Below are 23,911 nucleotides of genomic sequence, written 5' to 3'. Positions count from 1 at the left end.
GTGTCAAGAATTTAACTGATTAGCTCTTGTATAAGACAGAAGGAGTCCAGTGGAGGGCCACAAAGATGATAAAGGGCTTGGAGTGTCTCCTGTATGAGAAAATGCTGAGTAACCTGGGTCTATTCAGCCTGGGGGAAAGAGGACTGAGAGGCAATCTGATAAATGTTTATAAATATCTAAAGGGAGGTGGGGGGCAAATGGCCAGGCTCCTCTTGGTGCTGTGTAGCAATAGGACAAGGAGTAATGGCCTAAAACTTGAACACATGAAGTTCTGTGCTAACATGTAGAAGAACTTCCTTATGGTAAGGATGACTGGAACAGGTTGCCCTGAGAGGTTGTGGAGTCTCTGTCTATGGAGATATTCAAGACCCATTTGGATGCCTACCTGTGTGACCTATTGTAGGGCACTTGCTTTAGCAGGGGGGTTGGACTCAATGAACTCTAGAGGTCCCTTTCAACTCCTGCAGTTCTGTGATTCTGTGACCCTATGTTGGTTTGTTTACTGGGTAACTTCTTTACAGCAAGCTTGTCTCCTTATTTGCTTCATTCCTGTTTAGATTCGAGAAAGAATATTTAGATAAGACTTTTCCTAAGAAAACTTATCTTAGGACTCATGATTTATTAATGTATTATTTGCAGTCAGATGAGTCATGCAAACTCATAAGCCTATTTTTGTACCTCTCTGAGTGTTAATTTTAGTCATGAATCTTCTGCTAATTATTCTAGCTGACAGAAATCATAAGTATTTTGGTTTTGTTTTGCCTTTATAATATCATCCTATAACTGAGGTTAGTAGTTATAGTATAAAACATTTATCTGTAGAAAATTATGTGTGAAATCCTTTTGGAACCATACTCAATTGCAGTCCATCTCAGATTGCTGTAAACAGATGTTCAAACTCAATCCAGTAGCTAAAAGGTGAATTGACAGTGTGAGTGCAGCATTTATTTGCTCTATTTCAGGTCAATCCTTCGTAGTGTCTCTTCTGTATTCTTGACAGGTGAGGTTGAATAATGATAATCTTTATATCAACAAATGCTTTTCTACTATGTGATTATAACTAATTTCAATCAAGTACTTGTCTAAAATTAAGCCATGTGAATAAGTCTGGGGCCTCTTATTATCATCACTCCAACCCGTTTAATAATAGGGCTCTTGCTAAGTAAGTCTTATGCTGGTCTTCCACGTGGTATTTTTTTTAGCAGTTGCAGCATCCACGTTGTATTGCCAGTGCTTCTTGTATATTCTGACCAAGTGCTGTATGGGTTATCGTCTCATACTTGCATGTCTCAGTCCAGAAGGGTGGTGACAGGATTATAGAAATCTATTTTTCCACATTTTCCGACATTGCTGAATGTTAACATTTTAAGTAGAAGGGAGTACTCTTCAGTTAATTGGCTTCTGCTAAAATAACTCCCACTGAACAGCTGATAAATCAAAGCAACTCCTTTTCTCTGATAGTCACTTACTTCCTTTCATTTCTCTCTTTCTTCCAATGCACCTTGTGTTTTATTCTCAGTGCTTGTGAAGCTTTAAGCTTTTTATTATTTCAGAAATAGTCACTTTAAGTGTCTGCCTTACACGGAAAAAAGTGAAGGGGGTGTGTGGTGATGGCCACTGGGAATCGTTTTGTTGGAGAATAAAAAAAAGAAAAATCCACTGAACCTTAAAATTATGTTTAATGATATGTTTCAGGAACTTCTATTACATCACAATGCTGAGGGATCCAGTATCACGATATTTGAGTGAATGGAAGCACGTCCAGAGGGGTGCAACGTGGAAAACTTCCCTTCACATGTGTGATGGAAGAAGCCCAACACCAGACGAGCTACCAACCTGTTATGAAGGAGATGACTGGTCTGGAGTCAGTTTACAGGAGTTCATGGACTGTAGCTACAACTTAGCCAACAACCGCCAGGTGCGCATGCTGGCAGATCTCAGCCTGGTGGGATGCTACAACTTGACTTTTATGAACGAGACTGAGAGAAACGTGATTCTTCTCCAAAGCGCCAAGAACAATCTGAAAAACATGGCCTTCTTTGGGCTTACAGAATTTCAGAGGAAAACACAGTATCTCTTTGAGAGGACATTCAACCTGAAATTCATTTCCCCGTTCACCCAATTCAACGTCACACGGGCCTCCAACGTGGACATCGGTGAGGATGTGCGGCAACGGATAGAGGAGCTGAACTTCTTGGACGTGCAGCTCTATGACTACGCCAAGGACCTGTTCTTGCAGCGCTTTCAGTACTCCAAGCAAGAGGAGCATCAGCTGAACCGCCTAAAGAGGCGAGAGGAGCGGAGACTGCTGCGGGAGCAGAGAGCTCACCAGTGGCCAAGGGAAGAGGCGGCAGAAGTAGCTGTTACTGAAGATTATAACAGCCAGGTTGCACGGTGGTAACACTCCTCCACCTTGCCTGACCCATGGGAGGATCAGAGAGGCTGATTCTTCGTGCAGCTCGACTGCCTGAAAGTCAGCCAAGGAAGGCCACCCGCCGTGGTATATGATACAGCTTCTGACAGCTAACCTTCCTTGTCTCAGTTTTTCTTGCTTTCTGTCAGTAAGAAGAATATATTTTTTTTCTCCGTGTACATTAATTAGTGTTATTAATAGCAGCAGAAGAGATTCCTATCCAAACAGACTTCCTTCAAAACCCTAAGCTGTGAGAATGGGTTGAAGAGAGGGCTGTGTCTATGACATTAGCAGACGTACCCTCTACAATCTGAGCTACCAAAACTTGTGCAGACATAAATCAAAATTGGAAAAAAAAAAAAAAAAAAATTGTTTTGATTCCTCTGTGTTGTGAGAGCTGGTTTATTTCATATTGTCCTTTGCAACTGTAGTGTGTAGCTTCCTAGTGAATGAAATGGAGGTAAACATATTGCCCTTCAAACTTCTACATGCTGGGTTTTGATTAAGGAAAGAATTTGCTGAGGTGATTAAAAAAGACATAGGAAATGTGGGATTGGTGTAGTGCTTGTTCTTTTCTGTAAACCTGCAGTCAGACATCATTTGTAAGTGAATTGATGGGGGGGAGGTTTAGTTTACTTCTCTGCAGATGTTAAGGGTATCAGAATCAGCCAGGTAGCAGCTGACTTTTGGAGTATGTGTGGCAAAGGGAAAGCTGGAATGCAAAAACTGGGAAATGAGGACCTTGCTGCAGCTGGCCACACGCTGCCAAGATTATCTGGCTGTAGGCAATGAAATCAGCCTTCACATTCACAAAAGGTGAAGAGGGGCCAAGCGAACTACAGGAGAGAGGAAAGAGAGAGCAGGAGAAGCTTGAATATTAGTGTGACATTTTCTAGATTTGCTGCAAAAGCCTGGAGATATATTGTCTGTGAAGACAGGCAGGTTTATGATATTGTCTGTTAAAATACATTAATGCCAAGTGAGCACAATTTAAATTGGTTTTCTCTCTAACTATGGTAGTAGCTACAAAAAAACCCTCAGCTTTCATTTTTATAGGATACATAGTAGATATTTCGGAAGGCTTGATATTTATTACTCTGTATGAAGATTCTTTGTAAATTAGTTGTTTTCATGAAGAGAGATCTGTATCTGGTTTTATTCCTTGTCTACAAAAAGATGCAGTGGGTTCTCTGTCCACACGTTACATTCTTACTGCACCTATTTATTCTGATTTTTTTTTTCTTGATTCTATTTGTAATAGTGGAACTTTAAAAAGAGGGTCCTGTGCATCAGAGATCTTTTGAGGGAGTTTTATTTTCCTTCTTCTTCTAGCATAAATCTAAAGCATTAGGAGGAAATTTCTCTAAGTGCCTCAATGTGGCTGCTAAATCAAGATGCTGAAAGTATATTATTGCATGCATGAATGGCTTTTACCTTACAGATTTACTAATTAGAGATAATGGAGCACCTGATGTGGATGTACATTTCTCACTTATTTTCAGAATTCAAGTTTTTAGCCACTCATTAAAAGTTTAACGTGCTGCAGAAAAAGAAGTCAAATTTGAAACTTTATCCCTTATTTCCAAATGTTGTTTTTAATGCATGCTGTATCTTTTTTAGTTCCAACAATGTTATTGCTGCTTATCTATGCACAATATCAAAAATATGATCTAACGATCCTGTTGAGAGTTAATGCATACAACAATATGTTCAACTTGGAATATCATAAAGAACATTAAGAAGTGAAGGAGGCTACTGGGGTGACACCTCAATACTGATGTAGCTTATTGGCAATATGCTTCTTGACATCAGTGTGCTATTTTTGTGGTAAGCAGCAGGGCTGTTGGTCCGTAATACCTGTTCCACTGGTGGATGGCATGCACCTCCTCCCCCCTCTGCCTTCAGAAGGGAAATCACGGGCCTGCAGTCATTCTCCTGCCCGAGCTTGGGATGTCCATCTTAGAGAAGACTGCCCTATGTCCTGTCTGGATCCCCATCTCCCTGAAGAGGCTCCCAGACTCTTCACTCACACAGAAATACCTGTGTTCAGAGGTTTGAATTGAAGCATTTACAGTCTGAGACTGACTCTCTCTGTGCATGCAAGAGAAGGGCAGGTGCCTGTGGCACTCCATACACCATGTCCAGGGTCTGTGACTGCTCTTCTTGTCTCTGCGAGCACAGGGAGCTGGAGTGCCAGGGGGACCCCGAAGGGCCCTGTGGCAGAGGCAGAGATGGGCAGGAGCAGGGCTGCTGTTGGGTGTGTGGAAGAGAAACCGAGTGCGTGGAAGGAAAGATGCTAGGACAAAATTGGATTAAGGAGAAAGATAAACGAGAAAACAGAATAAGTCCCATTTGTAAAGTGTCCATCAGCACCAAAAGGGTCCCCTTCATCTCATCCCTGCCTCTCTCTCCAGCAGACTGCCTCAACACACTGCTGACAGCAACAGGGGCCTCGTTTTTTCATTTCAGAAGTGCAGTGTTATCTTTCGAGGAGAAAGGAGAGAGGGAGAGCAGAAATTTTTCACTGCAGCCCCACCAGTTGCTCAAAGCATCCGTTTCAGTTCCCTAGGCACATCAACAGCTCTCCAGACTTCTGCACAACGCGAAACAAAACCTAATGAGGAAAATCAAAGCAGTCTTTGGGCGGTTTACATTAACTTTAATGGTTTGGCAATACCTTAATGCAATGCCTAACCTTTTCGTCAGTCATTCCCCAGGAGACAAGATTAGGGTCTTGAAGAGCTGCTAATGTGCTGTAGTATCTACGTTAATGGGATTTGCCTTAACGCTTGGGACTTAGTTAAAATTTAAGGGTTCTGTTGTTTTTTCTTTTTCCTGGAGCTTGTGTGTCACATAGCACTGGTTTTGTGGAATCGGAGGCTGAGATCTTGCTGTCCCCAGAGCACATGGCCCCATCAACTCCCTACAGCTACAGCAGTTAAGTCCAGTGAACCCCCAGTGCCAACACTGCTGCTATCCTTAGCAGATATTCCTGGCACATACAAAATAAGGCAGATCTGAAATACTTCCAGGTGGATTTGTCTTAAGACACAAGCATGCAGCTTTTTCTTCTCGAGGGCAGCACCCAAAATAATGTAAAGCAGCAGAAGAATAAAGGCCCTGGTTCATCTCTCTTTTCACAGAATCACAGAATCACAGAATGGCCAGGCTTGGAAGGGACCTCAAGGATCATGAAGCTCCAACCCCGCTGCCACATGCAGGGCCACCAACCTCCTCATTTAATGCTAGACCACGATGCCCAGGGCCCCATCCAATCTGGCCTTGAACACCTCTAGGGACGGGGCATCCACAACCTCTCTGGACAGCCCAGCACCTCACCACTCTCTCTGTTAAGAACTTCCCCCTGACATCCAATCTAAATCTTTTGTTCCAGTTTTCACTGCTCTGACAGTGCAGGCTTCACTGTAACTAAGCCCGCTCTTGTAGGATCAAAGAGCAGTGTGTTCCTTTCAAAACATTTGTGAGCAACAACACTGTAGATTTTCTGTCCATGGTAGTGGCTTTATTTTGTTGTTTAAACAAGGCAATTTGGCTTCTGTTACTGTGGTGCTGAAACGAATCTCATTCTTTTGTAATGGAGATGTACTTACTAATCACTCCCATCACATCTTCAGCACTGGCTGCCTTTCCCAGTTATAGTTTGCTGTAGGCTTGGAGCGGGAGGAGAAACATGCTGTGTTGTTGAAACGGGTTCTTGGTAATTTGATGTTTAGTCCAAGAACTCAGCCTGTTGCCTATGGGCTGTGCTTTATTAAGGAATGGACTTTTTTCCTCTCTTCCTCACTCATCAGTGCTAACAATAAAATGCTTTTTCGCCATGGGGAAATGAAAAAAAAAATACACTTTATCATGTTAGGCATTATTCATTGCAATTGCATTAGCAATGAGGCTGTAATAGCCTTGCCAGGACTCCTACCCAGCATGTGGTAGTTACCTGCAGTTTGCTAGAAACAGAAGTAGAGAGTAAAAAAATTCATAGAATCACAAGGTTGGAAAGGATCTGCAAGATCATCTAGTCCAACCATCCTTCCATTACCCTTGCTACCACAAGCTACTAAATCGTATCTCGTAGCTAGGAAGGAAATCAGATCCACAGCCAAATTCCTAACTTTAGCGTCTCTGTTCAACCAGTCCAAATGGTGGATGACATCACCCTTGAATCTGAAGGTGTTTCAGAGTTGGCTTCCCACTTCTAGCTGGGAAGGTCTTGTTTCCTACACATTTTCAAGAGGTTCAAGTATCAGTAACTATGACTGTGTTGTTAGGGACCTTTCTCAGGCTGACCTTCCAGACACATTTCATTCTGTACTAGTAGGTTGTTTCCCACCACAGTCCTTACCAGTACTGAGCACTGATGCTATACATTTTTTTTCTCACTGCTACATTTTTCCTCCATTGCTGTTCCCCTGATACATATGATTTTTTATTTTTTTATTTTTTTATTTTTTGTATGGGATAGAGAATGTCTATTTTCCAAGCTAGTGGAGATTACCCTGTATGAGGCATTGAGATGATCATGATAAAATCATTCTCATGTAATAGACTGCTGTATCCTTCCTTCATATGGCAAAGGGGTATTCAGAAAAGGTACTGATCACTGAAGGGCTCCATTCAGTTTGTAATGCTTTATTTGTTTTTGTTTCATGGAGGGAAATGGGTTCCATAGCCTACAAGGTCCTTGGCTTTCTTCTTGGCCATATCAATAGCTCTGTGATTTCTAAGAAATGTTGGAAAAATCAAGAGTTCCCATCAGTTGCCATATTTGAGATAAATGAGTAAATTAATAGGCTGTAAATTATCTTATTCTTTAGGATTTTTCCTTCTGTTTATGTGCAATAATGTGTGTGAACTCTGCTACTAAGAGATTGTATTGTGAGTAACCATATCTACTTTTATTCCTATTTAAAGGGTAGTTTGTAGGCCTAGGGGTTTTCATTGATGTAAAGCACAATTTAATGAATTATTTAATGTGTTTAACCATTGTGATGTCAAAAGCAATTGTTTTCATATATTTATTAGTTGGTGGTTTTCTGTAAATTGATACTCATTAAGAAATCTGTTAAAAATGTTCTGTTGAATATTGTTGGGTCCATGAACTACTTATGAGCAACAAATAAACATTGATTGCATCTTTGAAATACTAAAGGTTCCATCTTATCTACATAGCCATAAAAATGACTAAAAATACTCCTGTTGGACTGGTTTTCATCATGCATACAGATTCACCGTGATCAAAATTATGTTTTTTTAATAAAGTGTACATAGAGGAAAAGCATGTTGACATAACTTACTCTTTAATTATGTTGGGACCCAATCCCAAATCTTATGATTGCAATTGACTTTAGTGGGCTTCGTTTCAGATTAAATTCAGACGTGAAACCTGAGTCTTCCATAGTCACTAGCACTAATTCAAGTGACCTCAGTGTCAGAATTTCCATACTTGGACTGAATTAAGATTTAGGTATGGAAATGATTGAAATAGACCTAGTGAATTTGTTGGACTTCATTTCTACCAGTCCCAACTGTTGGAGTAATCTAGAGAGCTACCACAGGGAAAGCAGAGAAGTTTCAGTATGCTGCTGCACCTTTAGTCTCATCCACGTGTCCTTACATCTTCTTTGAGTGCATGGGCCTTGAGAGGAGATGATGCACTTCAGCGTTACTATCTCATATAAATGGATGAGTACAATGAACTAGGACTGGGATGGAAAATGGGGGAGCATGGAGAGGTTTAAATAAAGAGGAAACTCTGAACTCTTTTGCAAAGTATCTCAGGATCACTTTTACATTAACTCCTTCAGAGAGTAGTTTGGGTGTCTGTTCCATGACTATTTTATCAGACCAAAACTTCTTCACAGCTCTTGGTTCCAACAATAAGCAAACATGCCACATCCTAGAGTCTGGTTTAAAGAAAAGGCCATGTTGTGGCAAATTAAGAGTGGGTGGCCTTGACCTACATCCTTTTCATCAAAGCCAACTGCCCTCTGTTAAGTGATATGGAAAGCCTTATTAAAGGTAAAAATTATAGTCAGCATGAGAAATTACTCTTGAGACACAGTGAAAACAGCAGTTGTTTAGGGCAGCAGAAGAAAGGAAGTTCTCAAAAGTTCAGGTTAGCTTTGTTATCTAAGTTGTTCTTCGCAGAACTTTACACTCAAAAAGCTAGTGCTTAAAAAACACCATTGTAAGGGGAGGCTGATTGAGTCTATAGGAACGAGCACCTCTCTGGAATGAATTTATCCTCATGTCATCCTACCCAGTTTTGTATTTTTTCTCAATTTAACTGTACTTCTGGTCTTCTCTTGAAATATTTGTGTATGTGTGTGGATATGCATCTGGGGTCTAAATATATCAAAAAGCATCGTGAATAACAAGGTAAAATGGTGCTTGTGCCTTGCGAAAGGATTGTTTGATAAGCTTTTGTATCCCTTTCAGTGCTTTTGATGAAATTCCTACTGCAAATTTCAGTTTTCTTGTCATCTGTACCAATTTTAGTGTGTAACGTTTTGCAGAAGTGAAAGGATTGGAGGACTTTTGTAATCTCCAGATTTCTGTAAATTGTACATGTGGCAACATCTCATTGCTGACTTGGTGGTTGATGTGAATTGAGCTTAATTCCTGGGAGGCAGATGTCAGCCTCTGGAAACACATAGTGTTTTTTGAAACCAGACCCCCAGAAACTGATGGCTGAATGAGCAAAGAGAGTGGACCCTGACAGCGAAGACCAGATGGCGTGGGGAGCTCATTCTACTGAGGAACAATTCAGACTGCTAAACAGAGTCATCCAGTGCTGTTTGCCTGCCTGGCCTCCAACTCCTGCTCCAGAAGGATGTCAGTTTCAGCATAGATGCTGTGTTGTATTTGTAAGCCCAGTGCAAATGTCTCAGATGCCCACAGGTCTCCAAAAAACAGAATCTCTCTACTGGAGACTTATATTTAGAAACCCAGATTGCTGCCCCATTGCTTGTATCATTTGAGGCCATCAATTGAGACAGTCTGCAAGGTGAGAGTCCATCATCATTGCCAGTAGTGAGCACAAAATCAAATGCACTGCAGGACAGTGTGAGTGATAGAAAAGCAAAATGAATGTTATTATCTTTCTGAGTCCTGCACTCTAGTGAAAGCAGTTATGAAGCAGGGGCAGAAAGACGGTAAATGAAATAAATGTCTGTATTACTGATAAATATTACTGTATAGCAAAAGTAGAAATGGATTTTGCCACCAGAAGACAGATAACTTTTTTCCACATACATGGTTACATTTCAAGAAAATTGTACTGTAATGCACAGTTATGGCACAGTTATAAGGAAGTGTGAGAATTGGCATTTCTGGACTTTATTACACACAGCTGGAGAAAGGCTTTCATTTTTGAGGTTTCATTCGCATTTATTTCTATTTTAGCTACAGAGGTTATGCAAGGTGTGACACCTTTCAGCATCTGCTAAGAAATTTCTCATTATGCCCTAAAATTTGGAATTTGAGAAAATGCAATTAGACAGCATGGAGGTAAGTAAATGACTGTTATAAATCCTATTGTTACATGAAAGCACTGAGTGCTAAAAATGTATAATGGTAAGAATAAATAAGGCCTGCCTTGCTCATACAATAGGTCTACTGCAGGATTTTGTCCACTGGGTGAACAGCTTGCAACTTCACTGTGAAACACATAGGGTGAGAGTCCCTTCACACCACAAGAGGTCAACTGGCACATCACCTTCTCGTACAGTCCTTGGGGAATCCCTGACAGGGCATAAGCATCTGGCCTGCTTTAGACATCTGCTGTGGAGCAAGAAGGCTCTTGTCCCAGAAATGGCTCCTTCCCCTCACTGTTTGCAAACAGGAAAAAAAAAATCCCCAAATGTACTTTAGAGGAGGTAGAGGCTCCATGACAGATTAAAAGGGAGCAACACTTCACTTTTGGAAAGCGTGCACTGAAAATGAATCACAGAATCATTAAGTTTGGAAAAGACTGCTGAGATCTTTTAGTCCAACCATCAGTCCATCACTGCCATGCCCACTAACTGTGTCCCTCAAATGAAAGTAAGGCTCCCAAGGTGACAGGACTAGAGATATTTGAGGATGTGCAAAGACTAGAGAGGTGGGATCAAGGATGGAGAGAGCTCACCTCAGGACCCTCTGTGCAAAGGTAATTCTCAAAACCACTAGAATGAGTTTGCTAGCTGAGAAACAGAAGGTAAGTGGGGAGGAGTACAAGCATCAGAGAGCCAAAGAGACATCAGCTGTGTAGAGACAGAGTGGATGCCCTGAAAAATCTCTGCAAAGATCAAGGAAATAATTATCAGCAGATTTTGGTGGGATTCTCTTACTCGGAAAGCTTTATACTGCTTAATACATGCTCAGTCCCAGCCTCTTGAGGCAGGATCTGATGGGATCACATCAAACCACATGTGCTCTGCCAAAAGTAGAAAAGGTCACCCAGCAGTCCCTCTGGAATTCCAATACTGTAATGACATCCAAGTGACAAGTAAGCAGTCTCGCATTACCACACACACATGTGGAGCCTAAGAAGTCTCCTTTTGTCTATAGTGAGTGTAGGGTCAGGGTTGCTGCTCCAGCTGTGGGACTGTGAATCTGTGCCTTACAATAAGCAATAATGACAATGTCACAGTTTCAAAACTTCAAATGTTTCTAACACAATGCTGGAACATGCATGCCAATAAGTGGCTGGATATTAAATAAGAAGAAGTCACAGTGAAATCCATCAGCAATAGACCAAATAAAACCATATCATTATTATAATTAACAATATGATCTGAGTAGTCTGTAGATGTGTTGTCCCAGTCAGGACAGGGTTTCAGCAAAGAGATCAAATAAAAATAAACACTGACAAGAAAGCATTAACATTTTGGAAGACATGAATGCTGCACAGCTCCAGTTACTGCTAGGGAGTGATGGGGTTAATTCTCATGAGTGTCTGAAAGTTAATGCATATGGATGGATGAGTGTGTCCTCATGTCCAAGTGTAAACGGACACACGTACAATGCATCTGTCAAAATGTTACTGCTGGCCACTTGCTTACTATTTGCATGGATTCCTACATGTTGGACCCATATGTTTTGGGCTGCCAGTCAACTAGAGCCCAGCCGTGCACCTGGCTTTGATTTGGGGGAAGCTACTACGTAAGGACCAGATACAGGTCTTCCAACCAGCACAACTCCTAGAGCAGGAGATCTTGTCACCTTCAGGTATACTACCAAAAGCTATGTCATCATTTGCTAGCACGAGAGTGTCCATCCAGAATCTGAAGCCTCATGAAATTTATATTCTTTCTCTACTATTTAAATACTTACTGGTGACAGCAAGTCGTTATGAAGAACATATCTGATTTCAGAAATGAAGGTAAAATAGTAAATACTAAATCCCTTCCTGAGTTCCTCATCATTTTTGGGCACACTGTAGGATTTGTGTCAGTACTCTCAGGGACTAATACTTCTTACAGTGAATCTCTTCATCAAACTGCCTTTATGAACCATGGATCAAGTTACCTTCTGTGGACTTTAGGTGCTTTGCAGCTTTCCTTGATTTCTCACCTTTGCTTTGCCATCCGATATGCACACACACTCACTTAATTCCCCTGGTTAGCCACGAACTGGAAGCTCTGCTCATCTTCTGGATCTTAGTCTGATATTGGGCCCCAGCTCCACAAGGATACCCTTGCCCTAACCAAGTACCTTGCTCTCCATGCAAAGAAAATAAAAACCAATGGGTTAGATGGGAGCTGTAGCCACTCCAGTTGTAGGGAGACCTGCAATGATGAAAGCCCGTATGCGGGATGTGGGCTTGACACCAGATATATAAATTACACAGCTGTAGATTTACTCACCTGTATGCTTATGAGAATTAAACAGCAAATAAATGAGTTACAGTTTATCAATGGTGTAGATAAACATTCGTGGGATGTTTCACTTGGATCAGTCAGGAAGCTAGCTCAGCAGATCATGAGCTGAATGTAAACTTCTCCTGGGTCTGAGCCAGGCTTGTGTTTGCCAGATTTTATTTTAAAGAAGCATCTTTATTTATAAACTCACAGCAAAATTTATGCTACATTTAAACCAATTTAAATAAATCACAAAATGGAATAAGAATCTGAAGGAACAAATAGGTAAGAAATATGCATTTGTGGTACTCTTGGGCAAAATATACACTCTTGTTGAGTCACAATGATCCTAGGCTTGGGAAATGCAGGCACTGGAAGAAGGTGATTAGTTTCCTGAAACATTTCTTCTTCACCATTTCTTGGTCTGCTTCACCCTCCGTTGGAGCTGCAGGGGAAAAATCTGCCCACAGAATTCAAGGTACAAGTTCACCAGGGATTTGCATGCTGACAGAATGATTGTGCTGCAAGTTGTTTATTGTAGCGGTGGGTTTTTTTCCTAGAATTCAGTTTTGATTTTTTTCTGACCAGTTATGAGCACAAATCTACATTTCCATCAAATTATCTGTTAGAACAGGAAGGACTTATTTCCAGGTAGCAATATTCAGCTCAGAACTCTGCACAGTGTATGAAAAATTAGGATTATTTTTTCCCATGTCTCCCACTTTGAATTCATCTAAGCTGAATTTCATCTGTCACTCTATCACTGTCACTCCTTGTCATCTGCAATTCGCACTCAGCCCTTGTCTTTAGTACCCTGAATAATTTAGCAGCTATTCTCCAGCAGAGATCAGTGTCCCCAGAGTTCATTCTGCAAGCTGACGAGGCAGCAGGGGAGCAGAACTTGAGGCAAGCCGACACAGCATCCCGATAGCAGATATAAAGGCTTCATTTACCATCCCAACCATTTTGATGAAAGCGCTGAGATGTACGCTCCCATTCTGCTGCTCTCACCGTGGAGGTGAAAAATCAGTTTTTATTAGTGTTGAAATTGCTTTTCACACAGGTTGCCATAAACAGAAAGGTATTGCTTTTTGGTTCATTCTTTCAGCAGAGAGTCACACTGAGAATGTGTTTAATCCCCTTTCTCATCTGTATTCGCAAATTCTTTTAAAACTTTTGAAATTATAACTGTTTCCCTTTTTTGCACACAGATTTTGGCAAATAGGATTTTGTGTCTTTTGAGCACACAAGCAGCTCCCATTTTCGCTTCTCTCTGCTGTATGGCTATAAATAAAAGTATATTGAGTGAGCTGGCCGTCAAATTACAGAAAGCTGAAAAGGTCAGAATCTTAAATCATGGATCAGATAAGACAAAGGATTTCAGATATCTCACAGCAAATAAGATACGGAAAATGTGATGAACACCGTGAATAACAGCTTGAGAACATGTATGGAAAATGTGAAGTGCTATAAACTTCCTCTTCTGATTTGATTTGATACAACCGCATTTAGGAATTATTACACAAATGCACTAATAGGCACGTTATTATTTACACACAGTGGGAAGCAAGGCTGAGCCACATTCAGAGACTCTCAAGAAAAAAAGGGAGTGCTTTAATTCTGCAAAAATCTTGTTAATACTGCTTTGGTTTGGAAGCTCGATAGTCTAACTTGCCACCCTAGCAACTGCTGGAGACGTATAATTACAGTGATGTTATTCTTATATTTCAACAGTACACATGAATTTGAGCTCATGTACTTCTCTGGGTGTGTGCAATAGGAAGACATGAGGGAGGAGACACCCACTTTCGAAGGGATGAAAAATGGGGTCCAAAATACACCTTCCTACAGCCCCATCTGTATGTGCAGTTATTTCTTCCCAGAGTGTATAGGTGACCCAAGGTTGGTGCCCAAGGATATCAAAGCCATTCTGAGCCGAAAAACCCTGATTTCTGACTTCAGTGTTCATTGTGAACACAAGCCAATTTAATAAACAAGTCCCCAAAATGTCCCAGTTTACAAGGAGAGAAATAGCATCTGAAGTCAAGGTGAGTTACTGGAGCATGGCAGGAAAAACAGGTGAGTGGGAGGTGACCAGAGAAGGGAGCTGTTGCAGGGTGTGTGGGGAGACCCACTGGGTGAATCCCTTCCTCCTTCTTTGGTCTTTTCAGAACAGCCACCCGATTCCTCTCTGCTGGCAGGATGGCCCTGGGATCAGGCTGGTTTACAGCAGAGGTGATCTGGAGAAGAAACAGGTTTATGGATTTTGGCAGTACTGTGGAGTGTATTTTCTTCAGCTTTTTCCTGTAAGACTCAAGGACAAGAACTTTAGCATTTCTTCTTAAAATTCTTAAGACTTAACTTATTTATGAGCTGCTTCTGATACTGAAAACATCTCATAGTCTCACTTCAATATCCCAGTGTTTGGCCTAGTCTATAAATAATATAACAGTACAAGGAGATACATTTCCATGCCAAGGCTGTAAATATACAGTGAATATTTATATACTGTCTGCTAAAATAGGTGGGAAAACCATGGGCATTGGTTGGCTGTGGTGTGGGGTTAATGAGTTGAAAAGGTTCTTCTGCCAACTAGGAGTTCTCAGGTCTGGTCACCTCTTACACCCAGTGAATTGGTTTAGCAAAACCCAGGGAAGGAATTTCAGCCTCGCAGATGTGAAACCAGTCAGTGTTTATCCTCACGCAGCTTCTCTTATGGAAGTTTGTTTCTGGCACGTTCTTCCATGCTCTTCCATGTCCACTAAAAAACTTCTCTAAACTGTTATTGACCATAAAGATCCATGCATGAGATCACAGTCGACTTTCCCAGCAAGCAAGAAACCCACTTAAAAGTTTGACTTTACAGTTTATCACAGAGAAACAGGCTGAGAGGAGGGATCTGTAGGGGTCTGGACACACTTTTGGGGAGGAAGTTCTAGCCGCACGAGGCAGCAAGGAGCTAGACATTGGATCAGAAGCATGGGAGGCAGGCAAGTTCAGACTCTCTGCGAAGAATGCATTTGCAGTAATCAAAACTTAACCCTACCCTATACTTTCAACTACTTGGAGAAAGAAAGCGAGGTAGACAGCAGGAATTGCTGAAGGCCTGGTGACATCAATTATTGACTTCCTAATTCCACTGGAAAAATGTTTTCAGAGAGGTCTGTAGAGCCCAAGATGTGGTCTTGAAGTACAGTAATCAAAATAGAGTAATCTCAGGGACTAGAAATGGTGTTTTCTAGGGTATAATTAGTCAGCAGGCTCTCTGCTGATTCTTCCTTCTCAATGCTCTCTCCTTTATGGCAAAGATTACCAAAAAAATAAACAACCGAAATCTTTCTTCAAATTCTTAAATCTCCAAAGATCCCCACTGTTATTAGAAATAGTGTAATTAGTGTGCATGGCCCTGTAGCTTTCAACTTTGCCTCTTAGATATTAGTAAAATTGCTTAATCTCTGATTAAAAAGAAACCAAAATCCAAGAGCCTGCAGTTGCTCTGTCAATGCAGAGAGCATCCCATGGTGCAATTACCATTTAAACTCTGTGGTATGTACCCTACCAGGAGGCCAGAAGAAAATCCATAGTCTCTGAGAAACTTATCAGGGACTTAGAAAAAGGAAGAGAGCCCTGTCTCTTTCTTACTTCTCATCAAAGGTGTGAGATAAGCCCCAGGAAGCTGTGCATTTTAACGCCGTTGCTGCTGCAGCCATATGGGAGGCAGAAGCAGCTGTATGAGTTCCTCCCTCAGATTTGCTCCCTGTGCCCTGCCGGCTTCAAGAACTGTAACCTTTCCTCCGGACAAGGATTTGTCAGCTGTTGGTTTTAATCTGTGTCATTAGTGGGAAGATCATTAGCAAATTACACGCTATAATGTGTTGGTAAGTTTATATCTGAAGTCATCTGTCTGTGGGAGTCACAGGAGTCCCACACAGCACAAGGACTACAAACAAACAGAACAAAATCCCAAGCCCTTCCAAAAAACACACATTAGAGCAAGTGACAGCAAGCAGCCCACATTCTGCATGCTAATACGCTTCTTTTGCTAGTCCTTGTCTTTCCCTGCATTAATTTATTGCATCTGTGCAAGAAACCATCCTTAATCCCACCCATCTGCAGGATTAGGTCAGGAGGAACAGAAGGGCTGTAGTGTTGCATTGTGCTGGTTCTCCTCCAGCAGAGGCTACAGGAGCCCCAAGCCCTTGGCATTCCCGAGACCAGAGCCAGTGACTGCAGTGCCATGGGCATGTGGCACCAATGGAAAGACCTGGAGAAAGGATTTAAGTGTATGCTTGTATTGAGCATAACACAATGGCTCTGAGTGCTACTGAAGCCTAAAGTTACTCAACAGAATTAATGAATTAGGAGACTAATTAAAGACGAAAAGCAGGCAACAGACAATGAATAGTTTCTGCACAGGAAAGCTTGGATTTTTTGTTATTTCCATTGTTTTTAATTCAGAATATGAAAACATGTAAACTTCTGGCATCTAGGTTTGATTCAGTAGACCCCTGAGCTCTGCCTTTTCCCTCAGATGCATCACTAAAACTATTTTCTTTCTAATTTACTCTCTATGTAGCACCTTGTCTACTTCCTCAACTTGCAAAATATTTTCCCCAGCTCTCCAAGTGGCTGTTTACCTGTTGGAGCATTCACATCAATGCTGCAGTGCAGGCAGCTGCTCTTGGCAGTTTTCCTTTTGGACCCAGTGGGCCAAACTTGGAACTTTTTCAGCTTGAAAAGGTCAGGCCATTACAGAAACTGACAATTTTTAATTTGATGTCTTTTGCAGGGAGCTGAATGGCACTCACTGAACAAATAATAAATTAGCGTGAGAGTGACTACTTTAACCGAGCTGCAGTTGTCATTTGGGGGAAGAAGTAAATTAATTCCAATGAACAAAGAGAAGTCCTTGATGCCCTTCTGACAACACTGGGACCTCAGTGAGGAGGGAAAGAAATTTAGCTTAATAATTGCTTAAGTCTTTGGCAAACTCCCAGTTTATCTTTTCTGTTTGGATAATGATAATGTTTTGCATTTGTATAGACAGAGGGGATTCTCAAAACTGACAGAGCCTCAACCACACAACACGGCCACAACATCTCACACAAGAGACAAATTAACCTGGCACAGAGAAGGCCACTGGGGTGCATATGTCATCACAGCTGTACTAGTAGAAGTTTGTGGGAAAACATAAACAAGAAACATGTTCTTTTTAAGCAAATCGCATCCTTAGAGGCATTCAAGGACAGGTTGGATGGGGCCCTACACAGCCTAATCTGGTAGGTGGTAGCCCTGGCCAAGGCAGGGAGTTGGGATTAGGTGGACTTTGAGGTCCCTTCCAACCCAAACCATTCTGTGATTCTATGATTCCCCGTCCTGTTTGTAGGAAGGTACAGAGAGGGCCAAGGTGAGCTGCTGCAAACCCAAGAAAATCCATGCCAGTGCAGCTGCTGCCGGCTGGGCAGATGCTGTGCAAGGAACAGCAGCAGCAGTCGTGAGCAGCCAGAGAGCTGCAAGGGACTCACTGCTTAGTCCCCTGGGGCTTCCAGAACTTCTTTTGATTCTAGGCTCCAGAGAACCTGTCCTGGTTCTCCCTTCTCCTACCTCCAAGAAGTGGATATACTCTCCATCAGGGATGTCACGTCCTGTCCTTGTTGGAATGCCTGAGACAAGTGAAACAGAATTATCTTTCCTTTTCTAGGAACATGTGACAAGATGAGGATGATCTGCTCCTCTCCTGCTTGCAAACATAATGAGAGAACGAGACTGAAATGTATAGATTCAGGTTATGAATCCTTCTGGTCCAAGGAGTTTTAAGCCTGCTTAAAACTCCCAAGAGTTTGGCATGGCCATCCATGCAACTGTGGGCAAAGATGACCTGAATTGTGAGGAAAGAGAGCGAATAGGAGACAAGCAATCTTCTCCTCTCCATTTTAAATTGAGCTAGGATACTGTGAAAAGAATGATAGGCCCTTAAATGTTTGTGTACCTGTGTTTCCCAGTGAGAATTTTTGGCTGAGGTCTATAGATTCATTTTGTTTGCCTTGTACAATTCATATGCTTATGGATAGTATGTGGGCTTTTTGGTTCTAATCTTATATTCTTCCAACAAATATCTTATTTTTAATCTTCATTTGATTTCAAGTTGGAATTAATTATACAGCCCAATGTAACATTTTCATAGAATCATGCAATTGTAGAATCATTGAGGTTGGAAAAGACATTGAAGGTCATCTAGTCCAACCATCCACCAACCACCAATATTACCCACTAAACCTTGTCCTTTAGTACTGCATCTAAACATTCCTTGAACACCTCCAGGGATGGTGACTCCACCACCACCCTGGGCAGTCCATTCCCATACCTGACCGCTCTTTTGGAGAGGAAATTTTTCTTAATATCCAACCTGGATCTCCCCTACTGCAACTTGAGGCCATTCCCTCCTGTCCTATTGCTATTACCTGGGAGAAGAGGTCAACCCCCACTTCGCCACAACCTTCGGAACACTGTTGGCTTGTGTTTGGCCAAGTGTTGACCAACACCTCCAGGTCCATTTCTTCTATACAGTCTTCCAGCCACTCTGCCCCAAGCATTTAGTGTTTTGTGGGGTTGTTGTGGACTAAGTGCAGGATTCGGCACTTGGTCTTGTTGAACTTCATCCCATTGTCTTCAGCCCAGCAATTCAGCCTGTCCAGATCCCTCTGAAGAGCCTTCCTATCCTCAGGCAGCCTGACACTTCCTCTCAACTTGGTGTCATCTGCAAACTTACTGAGGGTGTACTCAATCTCCCTGTTTTCTTACACATGAGCTACTGTTTCAAGGTCCGTGTTTATTATGTAGCTCTTGTACTTCAACTTTGTTTTGGAGATCTCATTTGGTCTCCTGTTGTACCCTGCACACTAGCAAATACAAGACCTAGGCCCTTAGCTGGATTAGTCTAATGTAAGACAGACCTCAAAAGTGGAAAGGAAATGATTGCCATTGTTTTCCACAAGGATCAGCTTGAACATGAAGAGACTTGTTTCTCCCCCTCCTACCAAAAATTAAGAGCTGATTCAATTTGTCTTGTTTGCAAACTGTACCCTAGGTGCTGACTTACTACACTACACCATCTGTTGTAGTCACCATCTCCAGGGGCCCTGCTGAGGCACAGAAAATACACATGAGACTGTAGTTGTGAAACATAAACGTAAGCCACCAGCTAAATAATGATTGTGAAGGAATATACAAGTCCACTGTTGGTACTGAGAGAGGTCATGAGCTGGACTTGCACAGGCAGGTCCAGTGCAATGGCACTGAACCTCCTGCTTGGAAAGGTCCAGCTGAATACTGACAGGGTGCTTGGGAGAACTATGCAGTGAGAAAATTTAAGGATTTATAGGAATTTGACTGAGGGAAACTGAAAGGGTTCTGGGGGTCAGAAAAGGAAAATAAAGTAAAATATACTTTTAAAAATCTGTATAGATTTTTCCAATTTCTGTTTCGTTGAAAGTGAAAGCCACATTAGGCTTAGGACCTTCTGAACCTATGCATGGGTTAATACAGAAGCTGTTACTTAGCATAACACAGCCCCTGTCAGAACTGCTGTAGTAAAACAGAGCAATTAATATTTCCTTTCAATATAACTAGAAATGGGCCTCCATGTCCTCCAACTGGCAAGGTATATCACATTGGTTTTAAGTTCTACTCTGTAAATCAGTATTCAAATTCATGCAATCTGCCAAGCAGGTAATGAATATCAAGGAGGTTTCCAGGAAAACTATAGCAAGTTGAATTCTTTAGCTACTCTAATTGATAAGGCCTGTCTTAAAATATAATAAACACCATGCTTTTATGGAGCAGAAATCTAAGGACATAAATGCCCTTTGGAAGAGAACTGTGCAGGGGACAGCAGCAGAATAGCAAGCTAAAATTTATGACGTGCTTTTTATGTCATTAGATGGTCAGTGCATCGCTCAACACGCACACAGACAATGCTGCTTTTGAACAGAGTCTCCCAGGAGGTAGAAAGGCCTTTCCTGGTGCCCCAGCCTGGCCCATGGTGATTTCTAGTCTTGCTGTTCAGTTTGTTCTCCTGCTGCTGGAATAACTGACAGCAAGAGAGTATTATGGCACTTTCAGCTGATGATTCCTGACAAGGTGAGAGAAAGGGTGCTCTCCTTTCCCGTAAGCACTCCTACTTATCCAAGCTTCAAACCTCTGTCTTGGATCTTGATGTACATTCATCTGATGAAAGCATTTTGTCTGAGAGGTAGTTTAGGATGCCCAAGGCATAGAAATGGGCTGTTACCATTTTCATTTGCACTGTAGTTATCTACTCATTTTTACTTATAGATCTTTCTCTGTGGCCAGATCTTGAATGTGCCTCACACACACACCCCTGCAGCAACTGTTTTGTGGGGGTGCACTGAGGAATTGCTACAATGATTGAGAATAGGAAGGGCAGATGTAAGGCAGGACCCAGCCCTGCAGGTTGGAGCTTCCTTGCAGCTGGATGTGGTCAGATCATTTCCACCAGGATGGCTATTCCTGAGCAACTTTTCAGGTTTTGTCTATGGGTCATTCAGAGCAGGGTCTGGGAGAAAGGAGATTGTAAGGGTCAAACCTGTGCCCAGGGGCAGCATAATAACAAGGAGACTAGGACCCAGATCACGTTATCTAACCGGTCTAGAGGTGGCCAGCTGCATCCTCCATTCTCCTGCAATGAATATTTTGTACATTCACCCAGTCCGAGCTGAGCAGGGCAGGCAGGCAGCAGGCTGGGAGGCACCGGAGGTGTTTGCCCAAGGGCTCAGGCAGCTGGGGGATGAACCCCAGAAAAAAATCACACCCAGCAGCCATTTGTTGTGATGAGAACAGTGCTTAAGAGCAAAGATGTCCATCCCGTCCTGGAGTTTCTCTCTTACATTCTATCAGCAGGCACGAAGAGCAGCAATTATTGAGGAGTCGGGGTCAGAACCTCATAAGTGAGTTTGATAAGGAAAATGAGAGTGAAGCCAGATGCCTTTAGCTGCCAGAGATCTCCCTGACCAGCAGCAAAATAAGCTTGCCTGGATCACACCAGTATGCACTTTAGCAGTTCAGATTTCCTTAGAGCAGGCTGATAAAGCAGAAAATCTGAAAAGCTCTCGAGATGGTCAGGCCATCAGCAGAGCTGCGCTCTGTCACTGGACACACTCTTCTGCTGCTTCTCTGCTTCACAAGACTTCCCCTGCACCTGCACACGCTGCTGATGTCCATCTTGTTGGGCTGGGAGCTGCAGGCATGCTGCCGCAGGTTATCTGAATATTGTCATCTGTGAACTTAGTGTGAACTCAGCAACACAGCCTGCTTTATCCTCCGTGCCTCTACCAGCATTGTCATCCTCTGACTGAAGTGGATCTTCAAATAATGAACGTGCTGTCAGGTCTCATGTTTTCTTAGCCAGGAAGTATGAGAATGAAACAATGTTAAAAGCCAGCAACATGTATAATAAGCCTCCATTTGATGTCACTTACATGAGCCACTGTTCTCTTCATCTACTCAGGGACACTGAGCTGAATGGCACACTAATGCCCACCAGTGTTGGAGGTATCCAGCCTCATCATCTCTTGCAAAGAATCACAGAATCACAGAATGGCCAGGGTTGGAAGGGACCTCAAGGATCATGAATCTTCAACCCCCTGCCACATGCAGGACCACCAACCTCCCCATTTAATGCTAGACCAAGCTGCCCAGGGCCCCATCCAACCTGGCCTTGAACAACTCTAAGGATGGGGCATCCACAACATCTCTGGGCAGCCTGTTCCAGAACCTCACCACTCTCATAGTAAGGAACTTGCAGGGAAAGCCACCATGAGAAGCCGTTTATCACCAAGGTTTGGAGCAAGCAGCCAAGACAGTTACAGAGGTGATGGGAGAGCTGCATAATGTGTAAATGTCAATTTAATTGGGAGTTGTAATGTCCATTTCATTCGCTGGCAATTCCGTGTTGCATATGCACAAGTAACATTAAGTGCTACTAATGGAGAAGCCTTTCAGTGATGGGTTGCTGCTTTTTGAAGAAGTGGCATTGCACTCACCCAAAACAAATGTGCTCAGGCTAAATGATGCCTTTAAAATGTTTTTAACTGCAAGTTTTTACTCTGGGTGCAAACCACGAAATATTTGCCAAGATATAAGGAAAAAATCTATTGCAATGAGAGTGGTGAGGCACTGAAACAGGTTGCCAAGTGAAATGGTTGATGCCCCATCCCTGGAGACTTTAAAGGTGAGCTGGATCAGGCCCTGGGCAACTTGATCTAGCTGTGGTGTCCCTTTTCATTGCAGGGGAGTTGGACTAGATGGCCTTCAGATTCTATGATTCTGTGAGTCTATGAAAAATGCATACAGACCTTCTGTACTGCTTCATACAACAGTAGACATGGATGTGTCCCTATGGATGAGCTGTGGAGGGACCCCGCTAGAAGTCCTCAGGGTTGGGGCACTGGGACCTCCCCATTGATGTAGATTTAAAGGCAATGAGACATGTAATGCTGTCTCTCATGCCTGTAACAAAGAAAATCCTTAAAAATAGGCCTACACTTTCGCAGAAGTATGTTACCTGGGATAGGTAAACTGTGGAAAATATATACTGTAAGAAATGTTTATGAGCAGAGCTGTAGTTTGGTCATGCTGTTACCACTGTTTGTAAAATTTATAGTTGGCTACTACATACTCTTGCTATAAATTCTGGCTCCAGAAATCTGCATTCTTATTAACAGCTTGGTTTAAGAAAAGAGGGAAGTGTGGGAGGTAGAGGATTAAAGAACAGTATATGCCTGCCTCAGATACCTCTTCTTAGCAAAAGCTTACTTAAATGGAAAGAAAAACAACAAGCCCTTCTATCCTCTGGGGGAGCTGGCTAGAAGCTGAGAAGGGAAAGATTGTGTGCAGCTGGTGGGTGAAGCCATCAGGTGAAGCTGTTTGCAGGGAGCTAGAAAGGGTTTAGAAAGCCGTTTATGGTTTTGATAAGCAAGTGTGTCATTACAGGGGGAGATAACAGGCCAGAAGAAAATGAGCTCAGGAGATAACTTCTAAGCACATCCGCATGGAGGAATGCTGCTGCCTGCAGTGAGCAGCCCATAGGTCCCTGCCCATCCCATGGTGCTCCCAGCCACACTCCCAGGCACACACCTTCCCCTCCAGGCTCATGTGCCAAGTGTGTTCTCTTCCATGTGGTCTGGTTACTCTTTTGGTAACCCCAAGATCTCTCCACTTAGGCTTTGCCATTGCTCACGTTGTTGCTTTTGCTTAGGGTGGATGAGAGGCAGTTTGCTCTTGCCATCCCTTGGATGTCAGGGACCCTGAGGGCTTCAAGCCTTCTGCTTAGGGCTTGGCATAGCTTGGAGGTGAGGCCCAATCACACAGACAGCTAGTGAGATAAAGTAAATAGCTTGGGCTCAGTGATGAGCCATATAGACACATGATATACAGACATACTGAAGTAATAACTTCATAGCACCATCCTTGTAGCACAGAGAAATATTAGTTTTGTGTCCAAATCAGGGAATCCTGTTCAGATGAGAATTTTGTCTGTGAGTACTTTACCAGCTCCTTGTAGAATTACACTATTCTTCAGTATCTGTTTTTTAATGAAATGCACATAAAAACCAAAGAC

The 23,911-nt window shown here is 42.4% G+C and overlaps 1 protein-coding gene across 1 annotated transcript in view; it reads left to right on the top strand.

Annotated features, from left to right (window-relative positions):
* The window catches only part of HS6ST3 (heparan sulfate 6-O-sulfotransferase 3), a 282,444-nt gene extending 274,744 nt beyond the window's left edge, over positions 1-7,700 (top strand). Inside the window, exon 2 of the mRNA XM_090129854.1 lies at positions 1,696-7,700. Coding sequence (XP_089985980.1) covers positions 1,696-2,401 — 706 coding nt within the window. The 3' untranslated portion in view covers positions 2,402-7,700. The remainder of the gene's footprint in view (positions 1-1,695) is intronic.
* The last annotated feature ends 16,211 nt before the right edge of the window (positions 7,701-23,911 follow it).

The sequence above is a fragment of the Phasianus colchicus genome, chromosome 1 (genome assembly GCF_987193195.1).
Source record: "Phasianus colchicus chromosome 1, bPhaCol1.hap1.1, whole genome shotgun sequence".
NCBI classification, from domain to species: domain Eukaryota; kingdom Metazoa; phylum Chordata; class Aves; order Galliformes; family Phasianidae; genus Phasianus; species Phasianus colchicus.
Note: the sequence above shows the minus strand (reverse complement) of the source record. Positions and strands in the feature narration are given on the sequence as shown.